The sequence below is a fragment of the Pterocles gutturalis genome, unplaced genomic scaffold (assembly GCF_000699245.1).
Source record: "Pterocles gutturalis isolate BGI_N339 unplaced genomic scaffold, ASM69924v1 scaffold43171, whole genome shotgun sequence".
NCBI classification, from domain to species: domain Eukaryota; kingdom Metazoa; phylum Chordata; class Aves; order Pterocliformes; family Pteroclidae; genus Pterocles; species Pterocles gutturalis.
The window spans coordinates 1-21,503 of NW_010099336.1; the positions used below are offsets into that span (position 1 = coordinate 1).

Below are 21,503 nucleotides of genomic sequence, written 5' to 3' on the forward strand. Positions count from 1 at the left end.
AATAGTAAAAATAGTAAAAATAGTAATAATAGTAGTAATAATAATAAAAATAATAAAAATAAACCCCCTGTGAATCTGTGATCTGACCAGGCTGAGAGTGCAGCCCCCAGCACAGGGACCCCCTCTCTTTAGCCGCATTCCCTGGGAGCAAGAAGGGGACTGCTGGCTGTCACACCGAAAAGCGCAGATGGGGAAGACATCCTGACAAATGTGCTTACACTAATATTTTTTTTTCCATTTGCTTTTCCCGTGGTGACAGGCAGCTACTTAGTAGGCAGAGCTGGAAGTAATATTCTGAATTGCTGAAGGAAATTTTCCCAGTTGATCAAACTCTTATGTGATTTGTGCTGATCAAAGATTCTCTTCATGTCTTATGTATCTGAAAGCACAAAAGAATGAATGAAAAAAAGCTCTTCTTCTGAGCTGGTAGACAATGAAATGATGATTGGCGAGATTATTCCTTGACTTTACTGTCAGCACAATGTCAGTGAAGGCAGTGGTATAGAGAAGGTACATTCTGAGATATTAATACGAAATCCAGATCTCTAGAAGGAACAGAAAAGCCCCAAAGAGGAGGAAAACGTCTAGTTTTATTATTATTTTTATGTTTTAGTGGAGAATAAAATGAATCTTGCATATTCTTGGGTTGTACCCTGATTATTCATCCCTTCATCTCCTATCTGCTTGTGTAGTCGGGACTGATAACTCATGTTTTGCTCAGGTGGAAATCTGCTTTATATATATATATGTATATATCTTGTGCATGGGACAGCAGGAGCCTGTTGCTGGGTTTTGCACAACCTCTTCCCAAGCACCCTGATTCATGTAGAGGAATCAGAGGTTGCTTCACTGTCTTCTAGAAACAGTGCTGGCTTTAAGGGGAAAGCCTGAAGTAGGCTTTCAAGGCTTTGGGTTGGTTGGGTTTTTAATGTATGAAAAATAAATGAATTGTGCTTAGTAAAGAAGGGGGCTCTGAGCTGAGGAATCTACAGTCTAAAGGCATTAAGGCTTAATTCCCAGGTCTTGGCTTGGGGATGCTCTTTCCAGGAATGGAAGGCAGTTGTTCTGGCATGTCTATCGCAAGGATTCCTTCCTTGGAAAAGCACTCAGATCAAATGCAGCAAATCTTACTGTGATGGTTTTGCCTTAATCGTGGAGCGAGGAGGAAGAGCAAGACTGGAAATTAGCAGAAGAGTAAGGCCAGGACATGGGCACAAGGAGGAGAGGGCTGTAGCCGTGGGATTGTAAAAAGATATTTTGAAGATCACGCTATAGCAATGTCTGTCAAGAATGTTTAGGTCTAGCTGATCTTGCCCTGGGGCCAGGGGATGGGTTAGGTGACCTCCTGAGCCTTTTTTTTCTTTGACTCTGCAACTGGAAATGGAAAGAAAACCCACCTTAATATACTATTCCCTTGTGGATTTTCTCCCCCCACTATCCTCCTGTGCCAGGTAACAAAATATATATATAAACAAATGCTCTTTCGGAGGCTTATTGTCATTCTCTGCATCAGAAGGTTATGATTTATATTAAGCCAACTGGTCCTTGAGCATGTGCTGTTGTCAAGCTCTCTTTGTCTGCTTGGGAGGAAAGCACTCGGGGGCTGGCATGCAATAGCATGATCTCGGTATTTATGCTTTTGGCAGTTTGCTAATTATTCCTATTGCTATCGCATCCCCGTGCGACTTTCTGTCTTTCTGCCACGGTAAATATTCTCTCGTTTTTTCTAGCTGCAGAACTGCTAGTTAAACGGGAGAAGCCTGGATATCCTGCAGAGGCCCATATTGTCATTTGGATGATAGCGATGAAACAGGCCAAACATCCTTTCTGTACCACCGAAATTGCGTGTCTCTGCATTCCTGGGTTGGCCGCTCATTTTCTGGACCGTATTCTGCTCTTGTAAACACCTCGTATCGTTCCTGGGAGTGCTTTTTGTAGCAGAACGCTTTGATAAAGACAAAGCCATCAGCTGCCAAGACTCCGTAAGGAGTCAGAAATAGGCACCAGATATCTTTGCTACTGTAGATGTAGCTGCATTAGCAATATCATTTATCTTCCTAAGGACTTACTAAGTCACTAAAATGTATTATAAAATCAAGTGTCATCTTTTCCACCTGTTCTAACTGGTGCCAAGCACATAGAAAGCCCTCCCAGACGATACGACTGCATGCGAAATCTAAGTACCCTCCTAAGGACTGCAGCTGCCTCAGAGACATTGGTGTTTTTTCCACGGGCTGCCTCCTTCACTTAGAATAATCAGCTGTAGATTATCTCAGGGCACTCTAGATCCCACTGCTGCACAATCCAATTTGACATAAGGGTTGCCGGGGGGCGGAGAAAATCTTGCAAGCAGACACCGGACTTTCAGTCTGAGTTTTCCACTAGTACAGAGAAGTTTGTAGGCGAGGGCTGGGGAGATTTCATGCCTGTCTGTATTGGAAGAACAGCTGCAGGACAGGTATTTAAACACCTTAAATACTCCACAGGAAGAGAGAAAAGCTGCTTTCCAAAGGAGAAAGAATAGCGACCTGTAGCTGTGGGTAGACCCAGATAATCTCCAGTTATCTGTTCCGATAGCCAGATGACTCTCTTATCAATGTCAGTCGGGTCCCTGCCAATGCAATTACCGTGCCTCGTTGGCCTCCTACATGTCTTAGTGATTTTGCTGCTGCAGAGTTTCCCTGGCCGGAGAGGGTCAGGATCTCCGTCTGCAAAATGGTCTAACCCAAGCAAACACACTCCTGCTGTGGCAAAGCTCATTGTTGGGATCCATAATCATCCCTAATCCCCATGGCTGATTCCCCTGATTATGTGTCAGAACCGGAGCGCAGCCTATTTAAAAGGAGCCGTTTCCAAATCAGTGGCACGTCCTTTCGTTGGTTAAGGAACGTGGGTTTGACACAAAAGGCGTCTCTGAAATGTCTCTGGACTGAGGCACAGGAAGACAGCGTGTGTCTGTCAGGTTAACACTTGACTCAGATTGGGCTATTTGCCCTATTTTCCAGCTTTTTGGCTGCTGTACAGATAATAGGACCCCTCCGGTGCAGAGGAAGTCTGGCATCAAGGCAGGAGTCTTTCGAATAATACATGGCCCTGGTGGGTATTAATCCTGGCAATTTAGGCAGGTGTATGCAAGGGATCTGGGAAACTAAATATAGATTTCCATGTTAAAGGCTTCATTTCTGCAATGGTGTTTTCTGAAATGCCAGAGAGCCTGCAGAGCCTGCAGTCTCACTGTGGCAATGAGGTTCATGAATGACAGAAAAAAAACCCCAAGAAATCAGTAATGTTGGGTTTTGGGGATCAACTAATTGGCCAAAAATTATTTACAGAAACATTTATGAAAACCTTGAGTCTTTGCAATTATTTATGCATGCAAATCACTATGTTGGTTTATCCAAATACTACTGAACACCAAAAGAGGTGCCAACCATCGCTAGAATGGAGCTGACTCACCAGCTTCATTCATGACTCTGTTCATTTATCAGAGTAGCTTTATTGCTTCTGTTTGTAAGCATGACTTGCTTTTCTAGCCACAAGATCAGATCACAGTTGCAGCATGTCTTGTGTCAATGCAAATGTGTCCCTGTCCTGTTTAAATCATTCTTTACTTCCTGTGTTTTCTCAGAGTTGTGCAACGCTGGGGAAATTTCCATGGGCTTTGATTTCCCCTTAGTTCTTATTTCTCCTCTACTAGTGTTACTGTGCTGATTTCTCCTTTCCTCATGCTGTAATTGGTCTGGTGCCACTGTGTAATTTTTAACTGTGTGCACTATCAACAGACCTCCATCTGTCTCTCCTCCAGAGCTTCCCAGCCTGCCGTTATAACTATCTGCCAAATCCTTCTCCAAAGAGAGGATCACCAGATTCCAACTGTTTGCAAAATAAGAGCCGCTGCCAGAAATCCTCTCCCACCGTCTGCAACCTGTGCAGAACCTGTGTCCCGCACGTTGGGAGAGGTTACTGCTGGCACGGAGGAGCTCTGACTGATGCTTTTATTGTCCCTGCTGCAGAGGATTCCCCATATTGGTCTGTTTGCTCAAATATCTCATTATGTATCATTTTATTAGAAATTAACCTTCAATAGCCATCAGGTAATAAAACCAAAATAACTTCAGGGTTTTGTTTTTTTTTTCCCTTTAAAATGCAATACTGATTTAAAACATGTGGTGGGATGGATCGGTTCCAGTGTTGATCTGTAAGATACTTTACATGATCTGGAAGGGACTCAGAGTGTATGCCCCTTTCCCAGCCTGTCACTTGGAGGCTGAGGGCAAGTTACCACGATCCAAAGCCAAAGTAGTGGGTAGGACTTGCTGACTGTACATCCACATGGCTGAGAGCAGAGTCTGATCCCCCACCTCTCTATACATGTACATCAGAATAGATCATTAGATGAATTAGCAGCAAACCAGACGATGCGTTGATTAGATTGTGCACAGTAAAAATAACAACTTTTTAACATGGATGAAATAAAACCATGTATAAACACATTTGGATAAAGTAAAAAATATGGATTATGACGCAGGTGCCCTTTTAACACTGTTGAAGCCGTTCTCGTAACAGTCCATTGATTCCATTGATTCAAAGCTGTGTTAGGCTCGTGTAGCTTTTTAAATTCCGTTGTGTACCTTAGGCTATGATCATCACACATGGGAGTGTTCGCTGGTGGTACAGCAGCTTACTCTGGATGAGGAATTCTCTTTAGGTGCTGCTGCAGATATCAAATTAACAATAAATGTATGTTTGAATAAAACTCTTGCCAGCTAAAGCAGGTCCAAGGAACAAGGTTCCTGGTCTATCTGTGGGATAGCGGAATAAGTAATCAGAAAGGATTTTTCAAGGTTGTTTCAGGAGAGGGTTTCACGTTTGGATCTGCTACGTCTTAGTTCTGCAGAGCTTTGCAAAGGAACATAAGGAATGTAAAGCAGCTTGGGGTTTTGATAAATCCTCTTTCCAGTCTATATTCTGAATAACTCAATATTTCCAAGAGACCATACTTGTTTGACCTGGGCACGGACCATGGGGACTGTGACTGGAGAGTGTTTTTCTGTAGACTTTTCTGAAACACCAAAGAAACTTGGGAGTTTGTTTCATGTTGTATAGTCAGGTTGAAAAAATACCAGTATTTCCATTGTCTAGATTGCAGTGTGGGTTTGGTGTCCATTTTTGAAGGTTTTAGGACAATCAAGTTCATGATTTTCTAGGAGGGTGCGCTATGACTTAATAATCCGTTATGACAGGAGAGAAATATGTACAAACAAGCCTAAGCCTGCAGGACAGCTATACTTACTCCCAAGTGAATAATATCCCCAGCCATTGCCAGGGGTGGCAGGGAGCAAAGAGAAAAGGGAAATTAGAGAGACCGGACTATCCCGGCGGTGATGTACTGACTGCCCGGCGTGTCGAGCAGACAGCGCAAAGGAGCTGGGCTATGGGTATAGCTGTGCTTGCAAGATTGAGATCTAGCCCTTATTTAAGTCAAATTTTCCAGAGCAAGATTTTCTTGTAAAGCACCAGCAGCGATTTGTTTAAAGTCTTTGGGAGATAAAAAGCAGATGGCATTGATTAGCTAATTACTAATATTTTCTGCAACTTATCAGCTGTGCTGATATGTGTTAAGTTTGCAAAAGCTTGGGATGAATCTTTCTTTCTTAGATTTGTTGAAGAAACTCCATATTTTAAAATCTGTAGGGGAGGAGAAGTTATATACAAAAGTGTAATTTTCTGTCCAACAGAAATATGTTAATTTTTCTTCATTTGAATTTATATCCAGGTCTAATTTCTTAATTTTTGAGGGGAATATGCACAATGAGGTTGCAGCTCTCCTAGCTCTTGTCTTGATTGCGTGATGTATTATGTGACGTGCCATAGGTTTTTCCTCTTTGTGGGCATGCTCCTTCCCCTTTTGCATTTATTATGGAGACAAAGCAAAATATTATTTTTGGCAATATTATATTTACATTCCCATATATTATAAATATTTGGGAATGAGTGTGGCTGGACACAACTTTGGGTTCCCAATAAGCCCCTGTAGTTAGGACTTGCTGCAAATTCTCTGGAGGTTTGAGCTCTGCACCTGTACCACCCCGAAGCCTTTCCTGCGACAAGGTCCTGGTGCAGAAGCTGTATTTTAATTGCCAGCGTGTAACATGGGTGACGCACGAGCTGTCAGCTGGCCACCTGTGACAGCACGGAATGAGAAAGAGCTTTGTTTTCCTCTTCTGGGGAACCGTCCTCCCTCACAGATGCCCTGCAGAACAGCTTTGCGATGCTTATCTCCCATTTAAGACGTCCAAATAGGGCATGATGCAGGTCGAGGTGGGGCCCAGACGTGGGACTGGTCAACTGACTGAGTTGTGCTCCATCCAAAAGCTATCAGGACTGGCTAAAGTGAGACCAAGATTTGCTCCTCTGTTATGCAGAACTTTTCTATTTTCAATTAAATTCAGTGTTGAAGCTTTAGCCTTTCTATTTCCATCCGAATGACATTTTTTATTGGTTCTTAAACTGAAGAAACAACAAATTCTGCATCCTCTCTGGAGCACAGTCTTGTTAATGTTCTTTGAAACATGACATGTGTCGTGGCCGTCAAACTGCAATGATCCCATTTCTTCTGAAATGAGAAAAACATGTCACTTTTGGCTCGAAGTAACACAAAGGGAGAGAGTCATATTTTAGATAGGAGCTGCATGGCTGCCAAAGATGAAAGAAAAATGTTATTACTTTTGGAAATTTCATAATTACAGTTAATGACAATTTAATGAAATGACATTGTCTTCACCGCTATCACTAATGAAATGGTTGAGAGTGATAAAACAGATCTCGTTAAATAGAGCGAGAGTCTTGAGTGGAATAGCTTTGTGACAGCAGCGTGCATGCACAAGTCTTGAATTCCTCTTCTTTTGTTACAGTGGTTTAAAAAAGAAGATAAAATGAAGGCTACATGGCAAATAATGCACACATAAGTATTTAAAGGCCTTCCATTAAGCAACCAATACTGAAGTCCTGAGTAACATGCTGATGACTGAGTACTGCTCCTTAGAAATAAATGCTAACCCTTCATTAAAACACTCTCCTTGTTTTTCTTTGCAGACAAACCAGAGAACAAGAAACCCCGCCTGACTTTTTTTATTTCTCAGACTATGAAAGGCATAATGCAGAAATAGCAGCATTTCATTTGGACAGGCAAGTAAAATGGGTTTGCCTTAAAAGAAAAGTGAAAATATTGTGATAAGTTTCTGCATTTGGCCAGCCCTGTAACTGAATTAATTTTTAAAAAGGGGAAAATGGAACAAAGGTGGGGAAACACCATGAATAAATGAAATGGCAGATGATGAAAGGGTAGATTAATAATTAGGAAATGCAACTTGCTCTGGGAATGAGAAACCTGGTGATAAGTAATTCTCAAAAAGAAAGAGAAATTATATTGAAGAGAAGCCGAGAATGAATTTCCCCTGTGATCTTGAAGTGCATAAGGAGAGGACCCATCTCCTGGGGAATATGTGGCATAAGTGTGATGGGAGCCTGGCTCACCCCAGTTAGCTCCAGGGTGTGCAAATCCAAGCTAGTCGTGGGGAATGGTGAGTATGCAGAGAGGAATAATTGGGATGGGGAGGGAGTTCTGGCTTCACAGCAAAAAGCTGGGCTGTCCCATATGAGGAACATGTTTAGGCCACAGGTTAGTGGGAAGGAGAGGACACTGATGGTCATCCCATGCTCCTGTTAGCTGAAGGTGTTTCCCCAGGGAGAGTTAGTGCAGGGTGTGGTGGATACCCCGAGGCTCGGAAGGGACTGCAGCCCTTCAGCCTGCCCAGATGAGGAGCAGAATTAATAGTGATGAATTATTAACAGTATGGCTAGAAACCATGGCATTTCATAGGCTGAGTTAGAACTGAAGCGTCTTTCACACCGTGAAGTGCCAAGAAACATCCTTTCAAAAGCTTGAAGCTTTGGGGCCACAAATTATTTGGGACTGCATGTAGTATTGCTGCCTTCTGGGTTGATGGTTTGGATAAGGGAACCTGTCAGCAGGTGGCACGGGGTAGATTTGCCATTAAGAGCCATCCTGGTCAGATCTTTGAAGGATCTTCTATATGTTATTGTTGTTGACCTTGGTGTTGGTCCCTTCTACTTTATATTTTATATTGCCAATTTAAGCAGATGGTGCTGTAGGAAAAAACATTAGTGGGGTTCCTGCAGGGAGGTGTGTTAAACATACACACACTAAGGAGAAGAAGCAGTTGCCACCCAATGTAGAGAATCTTGTCAGCAGACAGTGGACATAAAAATCGCAGCTATGGGGAGGCTTTGTATGGGGACTTTGCTCTTTTACTGTATCTAACAGCAGTGCTTCGTAGGGAGTTTTTAATGATCTACTAAGGTGAGGGAGTCTGGGGGAGAGAAAGGCTCTTCACCCAGCCTTTGGCCATGGGAAAAGTTTTAGTCTCAGGGAGATTGTCTAGGTTAGTGTAAGGGTATTAAAACAGAGAGGAGAAGAAGCAAACAAATCAAACAAATACTGTCAGGAAAGAAAGAATTGCTAGTTTATAGATCTATTCAATGGTGTTTGTAGAAGAAAGATGATTAAAGCCCGTTCATCAAGTCACTTAAAAAATTGGCAAGCAAAATGCATGTTGTAACAATCCTGAAGTAGCACAAAGTCAAAAATAAGTTTCTTCTGTCTCCTATTTCTGGAATTCTTGATTTTTTTCATGGAACAAAGTGTCTCCATACTCTTCTGTATTTTGCATCTGCTCTGTACTATGTAGGCAAGTCAGAGCTGATCATGTTCAGGACATATTTTGTAATACGTTATTCGAAGGATTATCCAGTTTAAAGTTGATGGGCTTTTTCCTGCTTAAAGACCACAGATAAATGTGCCTTCAGTGTGTAATGTACCTTCCTAAAACCTATCGCTATCATTATATTTTAATCTTTTACATAAACGATCTCTTTCCTTTCTCTTCCAGGATCCTGGATTTCCGTCGCGTGCCACCAGTTGCAGGTAGACTGGTTAACATGACAAGGGAAATACGAGATGTTACTCGTGACAAGAAACTGTGGAGAACATTTTTCATCTCACCAGGTAGTCTTGGAAATAACACTATATTTTTTCTATCCCGCTGAACACATACTTAAGGGAATGATGTGTGGATTGCTTAATTGCTCAGATATTTCTAATAGAACTGTCTTGTAGACCTTTGAATAAGAATAAATGTGGAGACATAGCCTACAAAGAAGACTTTATTGTTTTGAATTGAGTGCCTTTTCCCCTTGACAAATTATCCGCAGAGACAGGCTTTTGTGTTCACAAAAGCAATGTATTCAACAAATGTTTTATGGAGAGCAATTTCTAAAGCAATTTCTTCTGTTGCTCTCAGTTTACCCAAAACCTCATTACTTAGCCCATTAGTTTTTTAGACTTTTTTTCCCTCCTGCTATGTGATCCGTCACTTCTGTTGGTCAGATGCATTTATTTCTTGGTTTTGACTGGAGGACCGAAACCTAATTTTCTCCAAGTCAGGAACATCGGTTTTTGTTACAACAGGAGTTTGAAAAAAATCAAGGAAACAGATGTGTAACGTATCCTGCTTCCAGCTCAAATTCTCCGCTGGGTAGAGGCCAGAGTGGAAGTCACCTGAATTGTTCCTGGTCCTTGTTCTTGCTTTGAGGGCTGAGCCCAGGAACTGGTACCACTCTTTATTTCTGTTACTCCACTCTTTCACAACGTCTGGTGGCCCCAGCCAAGGATGGAGCTCCACAGCATGTGAATTTTACAAATGCAGAGTAAAACCATGCCCTGCTCACCAGAATATACTTCTAGAATAGGTAAAGATGGGCGAAGTGTGGGAGAAAGTGATATCATCTCTGTTTAGCATCTGGGATCCTGAGATGGAGGAATTAAGGCTCTGAGTTAAGGCACAAAAATACACGACTCTTAGAGAAAGAATATATAGGGAAATGTTCAGTTTAAAGTATGCAGCTATGTTCCAGGGAGCTTAACTCATATTATTTCAGTTGCATGTAAATGTGCTTTGCTGCACTCGGGCTGTGAATTGTGTAACAGGCAATCTGGAGCAGAAATCTCTGGAGATCTCTCCCTTGCTGTGTGTGTGATTGGCCAGAAGCTGTTTATCCCAGATCCCTGAAGTCAAGATCCAAAGGCTTAATTACAGTTTCTCCCAACACAACTGTAATTTATTGCTGTTAGCTAGAAACCAGCTCGCAGAGCTTTCTCTCTTAAACTTTTTATCACACTTCTGTGATCACCAATAGAGTCATTGTGATGGCTGTTATTTTTAGCTTAATATTTATGTTCTGCTCTGCAGGACACGCAGTTGAGCAGACAGTTATTTATTCCAGTAACTTCACTTGTAAAATACATTACATAATTGCTAGAGGTTTCATCTTACCCCGTGTTATGAGCGCTCCAATTGTACAGTCATGGTGACAGTGGTGACAGTACGTGGTGACAGTATATGGCAACAGTGTTCACCAAACCTGATGTGCGACATTTCTGTGTGCTAGGCACTTCTATCTCAGTTGCTTTCTCTCCCTCTCTCTCTGTCTCCATCTCTTCACATTTTTTTGTTGCTTAATTTCTTTGTAGACGAATAATCACACGAAAGATGGCAAAAAAATCTTGTGACTGTTTATGTGCACAAGGTACTTTGGCTCATTTGAAATATAAACCATTTTATTCCTGTTTTATCAAGTAAGACTTGGATTAGGAGGTTTGCTTGCTTTTTAGTGTTCCCAGGTTATGTGTGAGGGCTTAGGGGTGAATTTGAGTGATTTCTGAGAATTACAAAACTGTGCTCAAGTGCTGAGCAGCTTACAGCAGCTGGAGCATGGCAATGCAGAGTTAAGGCTGATAGTTTGGATGAAGATCTTTATCTTGTCATTATGAAGTTCCAGACATCCCAGGGATGATCCGAGCATAATCCTTTATTCAAATTTATTTAGAGGCCTCAGATAAATTCAATTAAAATATTTGATTAACTATGAATCAGGCTTTTCTGGAGAATGAAATGCTTAAGCAATTAATTTTTCTTTCAGTTTTACATTTCCTAAATCAATATACTTTGCTTAAATGATGTTGGTTACTTGTCAAGGTTCTTCCCTACAAGTCCCCAGTTTAATTAGTCAGATTCTCATTAACATATGCCCAACCTCTGTCTTGTATTTCATACTGACCTTAAGAGGCAGGCATTAATTAATGCTCAATGAAAAAGTAATAAAGGTCCTAAATTAAGTGTTTAGAAACAAGTTCACGAACCTAGCAGGCAGCTCAAGCAGCAGATGAAGGGCGAAAAGGGGAAAGAGGAGGGTGCTGGGAGGCGCCCTGCATCCTGGGGAGGTGAGGATGGAGGGGGAACGGGGAACCTGGGGAAGGCTGGAAGGGGCTGACTTGTCCCTGTGGGCAGATGAGGGGCAGCAAATACAGTTGGTTTTGAGGGAGAACTGGGTTCAAAGCTGAGAAATTGTAGTGTGACATATAGATACATACAAGATCCAGTCTGTGCACCCACATTAAGCTGTCGAGGCCCCCCCAGGACTCCCTTTCAGGTGGCTGTGTCTCTGCATCTCCATCCCCAGCAGTGCTCAGCAACAATTAATGGTCATGGGGACACTGTGTCTGCTGGCAACACACCCATATAGATCTCTTAAAATTAAACAAGCACTAGATGTAATTGATTTTGTACAAATCTCTTCCCCTCAGGCTGGGAGACCACTGTTTGCAGTGGAAACCCTCAGCAGGTGAATGCTGGTGATGCTCAGCAATACACTGTGGTTTTCCCTGGACCAGTGCCGGGGATGTGTTGGAAGAAACCCCACTGCATTTCCACACCTGGGCCATCTCACTTGTCCCATCAGGCATGGAAATCAGGGTGTCTTACTGCCAGGAATCTGCGGGCAGATGTAGCTTCAGAGCATGCTGCAGAGCAGCATCCCTTCTTCCATGGGGAAGTGGAAATGGCTGCGAGCAGACAGGTTAGTCAATGCATTAGACTGTGCTCAGAGAGAAAGCAGATTGCAGAAGTGCATTTCCAGGCAGTTTGGACTAAACATGAGAAATGGAATTAGGTCAGTAATTATTTAAATTAATTTTACATCCTTTGCAGTAGGGCAGGCTGCAGTAGCCCTGCTACTCTTACAAATGAGTGGTAATTTGCTAGGAAAAAAGAGACATATTAATGATGTCAGCCTTCATTTTGGAAGTAATTGAGGCAGCAGATTAAAGAAATCAATGTTACATAGCTAGTAAGCACTATGGTTTTGTTCATGTTAACCAATTCCAAGGGATTATGGATTTTTTTTCTTCTCTCAGCAAACAATAGCAATTCTGAATTAGCTATTATTTTGAGCAGGTAAAATAAAGATCTTTTGATACATCGCTTTAGTAAATATTCAGGATTCTTTCCAGTGCTCCAATTGCACGGGTTTGCTAAATGTCCTCTATTTACAGTCATGCAAATCTCAATAAAAGAATTGCTCTGCCCAGCAATTTGCTTTAAGGTATCTCCACTTGTTCCTTTTCTTCTTGAGAAGCATTATTGTTAAGCTATTGGGATGACACACAGAAAATGTGCAGATGAGTACACAGACAACCTGGTTCTTAATTATTGTAATTAGTTGGAGTTTCGATCACCAGACCATGATTTTTGTGTGGATTTCATTACGAATTGTATCCATTCATCCTCAGATAATGAAAATCAGACATTTGCAGCACTGCTAGGGATTCTCTTGCCTCTAGTGCTTTGGGGAAACAATTTTGGTTTTTAATGAAGAAGGAATTTGCATGTTACAAATTCACAGCATTTGAACATTTTGGAATGTAGAAACATCCTTCTCTTTCTGGTTTGCCAGTAGGGCCGCTGTTGCCATTTCTACCCACTCTGCCGGAGCACAAATTCCCGGGGGTCGCTTCTTTTGCAGGTATATTAAGGGACAGGGGTCTCTACAAACACACCTGTACCGTATGAGAAGAACATATGGGCTGGGAAATTTTAAAGGGAGGAGGACCACACTGATCTCCCCTTTCCCTCTTATTTTTGCCTTCGAAAGGCCAAACCCTGCTCTTGGCGTGGGATTGCTGTCGAAGCACGGGGCTTGTGTCTCTAGCTGGAAATTCACCCTCAGCCTGCAGCGCAGAATGTGGGTCACCTACTTAGGTTTCAAAGAAGCTTGCTACTGCACCTTGAAATCTTAAATGAGAACCGTGTTTGTCTATATTTGGTACCTCTTTTTTTTTTTTTTCCTACATTTTTAAGAAACCTTAAAAATGAATATTTCCCCAGATAATTCAGGCTGCTTCATCTCACTGCCTGTAATAAGAACTCATCTCACTTCTGTATAAGAACTAGGGTAGACATATCAGGATGTCTATTCTGTATCAATCAAAGCAGATAATTTATTTAATAGCAAATTGAAATACAGCGTCCTTTCACCCCTGCTACCCCCAGAAATTGGACAGGAGCTCTGGAGATTAAGTACCACAGGTCTGAGCCCACGGGGAGAATAACAGCTGGCAAAACCATAGAATTACAGAATGGTTTGGGTTGGAAGGGACCTTAGAGATCATCCAGTTCCAGCCCCCCTGCCCTGGACAGGGACACCTCCCACTAGACCAGATTGCTCAAAGCCTCACCCAGAAAAATCTTTGCTGTTGAAAGTAATTTCTCACCAAGAAACACACTTGTGGTTTTGCCACAAGCTTGCTGTCTTAATGATGGGCCACATCCTGCCATTGTTCGGAGGAGTGGGCTCCTGCTGCAGGCAGTGGGGGGCTCTGTGGGACATAGCTGGAGGAGCCTGGTGGGAGCCGGGATGGACGGTTCAGATGGCGTAGGCAGCACACGTGTCTGCAGCAGTGAATGCCATCATTGCCGTTACCCCTGAATATTTATCTGGGTATGGATGTGTGATTACTGTCAAATGATTAGTCCCCGTTGCTTTTGTTGACAATACAGAGCAGGGCTTCATTGTTCCCAAAGTTAAATTCAGAAGTAAACTATTAAAGACAGTCTTTCTCTTCCCACTGTGCAAAACGCTGTGTTTTATATAATTCGGTTTTTGAAAGGTCAGATTTACATAGTGAGCAGCAGAGGCTGCGATAGCGCGGGAGGGGCATTGCTGGGCCTTTTGCTCTTTACAAAACCGTTACGGCGGCAGATAACCGAGCATCGGCTTCCCGCTGCCAGGTGGAAGTCAGGTCATAGAAACCCTGGAAGATAAATTGTCTGAGGCGATCAAGATAAATCTGCGTGCATTCCCTCCCTCCGCAGACGAGCGGGTGATGCTGACACTGCTGAATTGAAGCACAAGCCCCACTGCACCTTCAGATTGGTGGAAACATAAACCTTGGCTGCAGCACAGGGAGAGCCCTGCCTTCACACCAAGGGGAGATAAGGGATCTCTTTATAGCTCCCAGCTCTTCTGTGCTAGCCTGCAGCGAGCAGCATCTGTATGTGATTTCTTGTAAATCATCCCTTGTGGCAGCCTGGAACCCCTTGGAATACTTCGTCTGTAATAATTTTTTTTAAGGGTATAAATCACAGATGTTTTTCCCCAGTTTTTATTGGCTGAGAATATCCCAACCTTCCTAACGGCCCAGTATGATCCTCCCGTTTGCAGATCGTCTGCAGCTGGCAGTGCTGCCCACAGGTGCTTGGACAACTCTTCACTGGCATCCTGAATAATGGCAGAGGTTCACAGGGAGGCATGGAGCCCTCCTGGGTTTGCCAGGACGATCAAAGGCGAAGTTGAGGCACCTGTGTTAGTCCTGCAAAAAGCTATGCCAAGTCCATGCTGCGATAGCATTTTTGAAAAAGAAACTCGTGAGAGGTTATAGACTGCAGGGCAGTGCGCCCAGGGCTCCCCTGAGCTTTGGTTTGTCTAGATGTTGACTTTACGCTTGATCTTAGACTAATGAAATGAGTCTGAAAGAGGGCCACTGAGATGGTCCTGGAGCTGGTTCATCTGATGTACGAAGAGAAGTTGAAGGTTTCAGATTTTTTTAACCTGGAGAAGCTGGGCTGAAGCTGGAGCTTGGACCAGGGACCTCCAGAGTCCCTTCCAACCCAGGTTTCCCTAATTGTGATTGCTCTTTTCCCATGCAATTTGTAAAAAGGTTTTCAAAACTTCACTCTCAGTGTTGCTTAAAAGGAAAAATGAGTGGGGTTTCTGTTTAGAAGTTAATAGGCGTATCGTGTGATGAGCAGCACCAAGGTTTGTTGCTGGGGTTCATAGGAAATGGCCAAACCGAATGGCTTATCGGCCAAGGACGTGATCCCTTCTTCGTACACGGAAAATCTCAAACTACTGTTCCTTTAATTAAAATGTTAAGGGACTAAGTAGGCCTTATATGTAAGAAAAAGCTTTTAAAATAATTTTTAAGAAAGGTTATTCTGCCTGGTGAAACACTTTAAATTACAAAATTGAAAGTATAGACATGCTGAGTGCTCCCTTCCTTCCTTCTGTAATTTCTTTTTCATTTTCTCTTCCCCGAAGTACTTTTCTTTCAGTAATTGTCAAGAGGTTTTTGACCACAGGGTAAATATTTCTGGACTGGGTCAGGATGTATTTAACTGTTATGAGCCAACACTGTGAATGTAAATATACAGTTTGGGTTGGAGTTGTTCCTGAGCACAGAGAGATGGGTGGTCCTTATGAGTCAGTCACAGCAGAGGGATTCGAAAAGTCTGTGTCCAAAGTAATCACAACTTAATGGACAAATCTGACAGACATCAACAGAGGCTTGGAAATGAAGACCTGAGATAAACTGTCGAGTAGTACTCATCAGCCTTACAGTCCAATTATTTGGTGTAATTCTGTGGTTAGCGGTTGGTCCCAGATAATACGGTTAATTAAGACAATCAAAAACATCATGAGACCTTATTGCTCTCCACATTCTTCTTTTCCTTCCCCAATTGCAGCTCCTTGCCCTGTTTCCCCCTCCCTCCTGTTATCTCCGTAGCACCAGGGCCAGTATTGCTCCCTGTCCTCTTGACTCACCATCTCCCTTGAGTCACCCACCAGCAGCGTACCATCTCCACCAGCGCTTTGCCTTGGAGGTTTTGCTTTGTAGGTTGGATCGGGACTGGGGGGATGTCACAGCGATGTGCAGGGCAGTGTGCTGCAGCTGATGAAAACCCACCAGCTTACCTATCCGAGCCACAGGGTCATCTGTGGCAGGCAGAAAATCACCTCCCTCTCTTCACCAGCCCTTCTGCCTTGTTTGTACTGATCCTGCCCAAAGGGAGAGCAGCTCAGCAGCAGTATTTGAATTTAGAGGCCTTGTGGGGAATTAGGAAGCAATGCGACTTCTCAGATTCATGCATTACCATAAGGAAAGGGCACAGTCTTCCTCCGATGACATTTTGTGTGCATAAAGCAATGTCAAAAGAACTGTAGCACACCAACAAGATCAGCATTGTGCTCGCATTCTTGTTCATAGTCCATCATTGGTGGGATTTGGGTGCTCTCTCCCACCTCTAGTAAATTCACATGGGAAGGGGCTTCTTGTAAAGAGGTGAGTGTTGAGGAGGTTTTAAGGTAAAACATGCTCCAAAACCTGCTGCAAGTTCTTTTTCTGTGGTTGTTGGAGTAACGTGACGTGTGGAGGAAGAAATTTGTGTTTGGGATGTGTGCTGACAGTTACATCTCTGCTATTTCCACCTTCCACACACACCCCCACACGAGTCTTCATGGTAAATAATTCTCCTTAGTAAAACTGCCAGTTCTTCTCATACCAGCAAGTAAATGAATGAAATGTTGTCGTCTGTTCTTAAACAAAGCAGCCAAAATTTTGAAAGGTGACTTAACTCTGGGCACCTGCCACTTGTTCAGCTGTGGGATTTTGGGTTCCAGCCAGGAGTAACAAATATATCTGAAATGATGTATCAGTCTGCGAAAATGAAAGGAGAAGGGAAAGGATTAAAAAAAAAAGTAGTGTTTTGGGAATATAAATAGGCTGGAAATAGTCACAGAGACCTCAGCACAGGGCGTGATCCCGGACACTGCAATGGGTGTCTTTCTAGTGGTTTCAGTGGAAGAAAACTACGTGTGGTAACGGGGATTTGGGTCTGAGATTTATTTCTGCTCATGTTCCTTTATAGACATCAGTGTTTTTATGAATTCTTGAACACTAATTTAAGGGTAGGTTTTAAAACTCTTTTCCTTTATTTGCCAGCCAACAACATCTGCTTCTACGGGGAATGCTCCTACTACTGCTCGACTGAGCATGCCCTGTGTGGAAAACCAGACCAGATCGAAGGGTCTCTGGCTGCTTTCCTGCCCGATTTGTCTTTAGCCAAAAGGAAAACCTGGAGAAACCCTTGGAGACGTTCCTACCACAAGCGCAAGAAAGCAGAGTGAGTAGTGCTGAGCAGAGGGTTCGCCAGCTGCAAAGGGCGGTAGGAAAATAGGACAGTGCTGCAGGTCCTGCCCCTGCCTGATCTAAAGCATTGAGGCTTAGGAGAGCATCTGCATTTCTTCAGCAGGTCCGGCTCCTGGGAAGGGACAGAGTACTTAACTTGCAAAGAGCTCGAGCTCATGGTCCTGAAGCTGAAAGGACCTTCAATGACATAATTCTCCCATGGGACGTATTCCTCCAGTGGCTTTGACAGGATGCAATGGGATGTGTCCCGTCCTATCAGAGGGAGGAAGATTCACTGCTATCAGCAGCCCCAAACAAGCCTCAGATATTTTCATCATATGACTGATAGTGCAGCTGGTCTCTTAAATCTTGAAGCTATTAGCCAGATAGTTTTCAATCTTGTGATTTTCTTCCTTTTTCATCAGTCTCAGTCTTTATTGGTTGCCTGCGTTACTGGAAGCAGCCTGAAGAATTTGCTGCCTCTACCTGACCCTGCCCTCAATCGAATGTGATACAACCAGATCTTTGCAAATATAACATTTTTTTTTTAATACTCAGTAAGCTTTGTGTGTCAAATAAAATATCAAAATCTTGGCTTTTCCAGATGGGAAGTTGATCCAGATTATTGTGAAGAGGTTAAACAAACACCTCCATATGACAGTGGGACCAGAATTCTGGATATAATGGATATGACAGTTTTTGATTTCCTAATGGGTATGTTCATCTCTTTCAAAAATTAAATGCAACATTTAATTAGAAGAAGAACAATTTCTTTCTCCACCGCTCTGCATAGCTCAGCAGTTTGCTAACATGTTGTTGAAGCTGCATTTACTGTATGTGCCATTCTAGATGGTTATGAGAAAATGCAGACTTACGTGGTTATGTATTCCCATCAGTGCAGATTAAAGGAACAAAGATGTTCAGCAATGCAGAGTGATGATGAATGCAGGTCAGGCGAGTCTCCTTCACAACGGTTAAGGGCTTCCCAGTTTGCTTTAGTAGGTGCCTTACCATTGTACTGTATGGCTCTGGATGCAGATACCAAGAACTGCTCATTACTGGCACATTTTTCAACCTGCAGTAGTGTTCACTGCTGCTTGCTCTATCAGCTGTCAAAGGGAGAAAAAAAAGAGGTGTTGCTTTGTCACAAAGGCAACTGTGATGTGTATCAGGAAGTTTTTTCTGTGTATGTAACTTGTTTGGAATAAAACAATTATTAACAAGCAGGTAATAGTGATGTATTCCAAGACTACTCAGTGGTTAACACTGAGACATTCTCATGGGAAACCTGTCCTGCTGCAGCTAATATGTCTGTAAGGTGCCAGCATACATACTTGATCCTCGGACACACGCCAGCATGGACATATCCTCTGCCATTGCCACTACTGAGATTTCTGCAATAGGCTGCATCAGGAAAGGCCAAATCCCAGCTCAGGAGCATCTATAAGTGGCTCAAGACCCCCACCATGGGGACAGAATTTGTAGCTTGGCACCAGTACTCTGCATATTGACCTTTAAAAGCAGATCCCGTGTCTGCCTGCCATGGGTGCCCAAAGAGAGCTGCTCAGCTGTACCACTGCAGTAGCATCCTGATCCATATAGAATCGTAGAATCATTAAGGTTGGAAAAGACCTCAAGGATCATCAAGTCCAACCGTCAACCCAACACCACCCAACCCACTAAACCATGTCCCTGAGCACCACATCTACATGTTTCTTGAACACCTCCAGGGATAGTGGCTCCACCGCTTCCCTGGGCAGCATGTTCCAATGCCTGATCACTCTTTCAGTGAAGAAATTTTTTTCTAATATCCAGCCTAAACCTCCCCTGGTGCAACTTGAGGCTGTGTAAGAGCCGTGGCTGCTTTGCACACTGTGCTGACCCAGGGCTGGAGCAACAGGGCTCGTTTGCACTGATGAAGCTCTGCTGGCTCAGGACATGGCTACCTCGCGGACAACCAGGTTCCCAAAGCTGTTGAGATGCCATCATACTCGAGAGGGATCTCCTTGGCATGCCCCAGGAGGTGGTTGCTGGAAGATGGGAAGGATTGTTTTGTCTCCTGGTGGGCCCTCTAGAGCTTAAACACAAAAGCTACAGAGAGCTTGAAAAGCTCCCAGAGGCAAAACAGCCCATCTTCCAGTGCTACACACTTGGGGCTTTCCACAGTACAAGCAAAAAAACGTGGCTTTTGTATTTTCTTGGCCTGCAGGGTCAGCAGCAAGCTGGAGTGAGAACGGGTTTTTTTTTCTCTTTATTCTGTAGGTAACATGGATCGACATCATTATGAAACCTTTGAGAAGTTTGGAAATGAAACATTTATTATCCATTTAGATAATGGAAGAGGGTAAATACCTTTAATATTAATCTTTCTGGGGAAAAAAGGGAAAAAAGTCTTTAAAACTGACTTTGCCATATTCTTGTTCTTATCTTTTAACAGATTTGGAAAATATTCCCATGACGAACTTTCCATATTGGTGCCTTTAAACCAGTGCTGCAGGTACGTTTCGTCCCCAGAGTTGTTTCCCATTTTATACAGTTGCTTGCATTAAAAGGACTGAAATTTTCAAGTGAATCTTTTGTTGCATGCCATGGAGAGGAGGACCAGTTGCATGCCCAGTGAGCATGACCCTAGTGCTGGCACTAACAGATTCAGTGCTTTGCTGAGATCAGGACCTTGCAGGAGCGTGGATGTGAGCTGTTGGGAGAGGGGCTTTGTTAAGACAAAATGCGTGTCTCATTGAAGTCAAGTGGCAAAACTTTCCCCGGCTTCTTCAAGTGCTTCACAATGGCTTTCCATGGTGCCCATGGCCAGGATTTTCAGGTGATATTTAGAGTTCCAGCTTTGCAGGAGGCTCTGGGCATCCCCTCAGCCTGAGTCAGTGGGAGCCTCCGCTGCCACCCCCATGCCCCAGCTCAGTGCCACGAGCATCATGTGTGTCCGTGCAAGGACTGATGTGACCCCATGAATGCTGCACCAGATCCGCTCGGTGCATTACCCAGCCGAGAAACACGAAAGCTGTCTGCACCCAACTGTAGAGCTGTGCTCCAAAACCTCTCCCCTTTAAGGGCTCCCAAAGCCCACTGGCCAGGTGACAATGCCAGCTGCTCATTAGGACTGTGACAATGCCTGCTTCCCGTCATTTCAGATCACATAATAAGGTTTTTATGCTGTTTTTGCTATGCTGACTGTAAGCCTTATAGCCCTGTCAAGGTCAGTAGTGATGAAAACACTGATTTTCTTGTTTTTTTCTCCTTTTTCTCACAGAATAAGGAAGTCTACCTATCTGCGATTACAGTTGTTAGCCAAGGAAGAATACAAACTCAGTGTCTTGATGAAGGAATCTTTACTAAAAGATAAAATAGCTCCTATTCTCTACCAGCCTCACTTGGAGGCGATGGACAGGCGGCTGCGGATTGTCCTCAAGGCTATTAGTGACTGTATAGAAAAGGATGGTTATATCAATGTGGTTGAAAATGACTTTAACACTGATGTTAACACTGTTACGACCGAGAGGTAGTGAAATCGCGAGACTACGTTTTTACCAGCCAAGTAAAGAAGATTCAATGAGGAGGAAAAGAAAAAAAAAAAAAAAAAGTCTTGCAAAAGACTGTATATGCCACTTTGTGAATTCAGTGAATTCAGAAATGAGATATAATTGTTCCCAAAGTAGGTAAAGTGTAGACTCTGCAAAGGCTTAGTTCATTAAGAAAAAATAAGTCTAATGTGATGCTTTTCATTAGTTCCTACAGAGAGGTTATGAAAAGATGCAGAAAATACTCAGATCATTGACAGACACCAGTCTGATAGCAAAACACCTCCTGTCCTTTTTGTGTAGAAAGGAGGCCTTTACTTAATATTTTGTATTTATATATGGTATATCTATGAAACCCCAGACCTACCTACCAAATTTAACTAAGAGGGATGGCATAGTTTTGTGACTCACACTTTATTTGTGGTGACAGTCCACTTAGTATTTTGTGTTAACCCTTTAAGTGCTCTAATCCACTGTATCTTATTTAAATTGAATGCTTTTTTTTCCCCAGCTACTCAGCATTTAAAGGGTTAAGGCATTATGAACTTTTAAAGGCAAAAAATAATAATTATAATTATAATTATAAT

The 21,503-nt window shown here is 43.0% G+C and overlaps 1 protein-coding gene across 1 annotated transcript; it reads left to right on the plus strand.

The window, feature by feature from the left end:
• Positions 1-7,095: 7,095 nt before the first annotated feature.
• FAM20C (family with sequence similarity 20, member C) lies at positions 7,096-20,976 on the plus strand (the record flags this gene model as incomplete). Its single annotated transcript, XM_010076019.1, has 7 exons — positions 7,096-7,188; positions 8,973-9,088; positions 17,198-17,378; positions 17,988-18,097; positions 19,646-19,727; positions 19,821-19,880; positions 20,649-20,976. Coding segments are annotated over 7 exons (895 nt in total), but the record flags the coding sequence as incomplete, so codon positions are not given.
• Between the last annotated feature and the right edge of the window lie 527 nt (positions 20,977-21,503).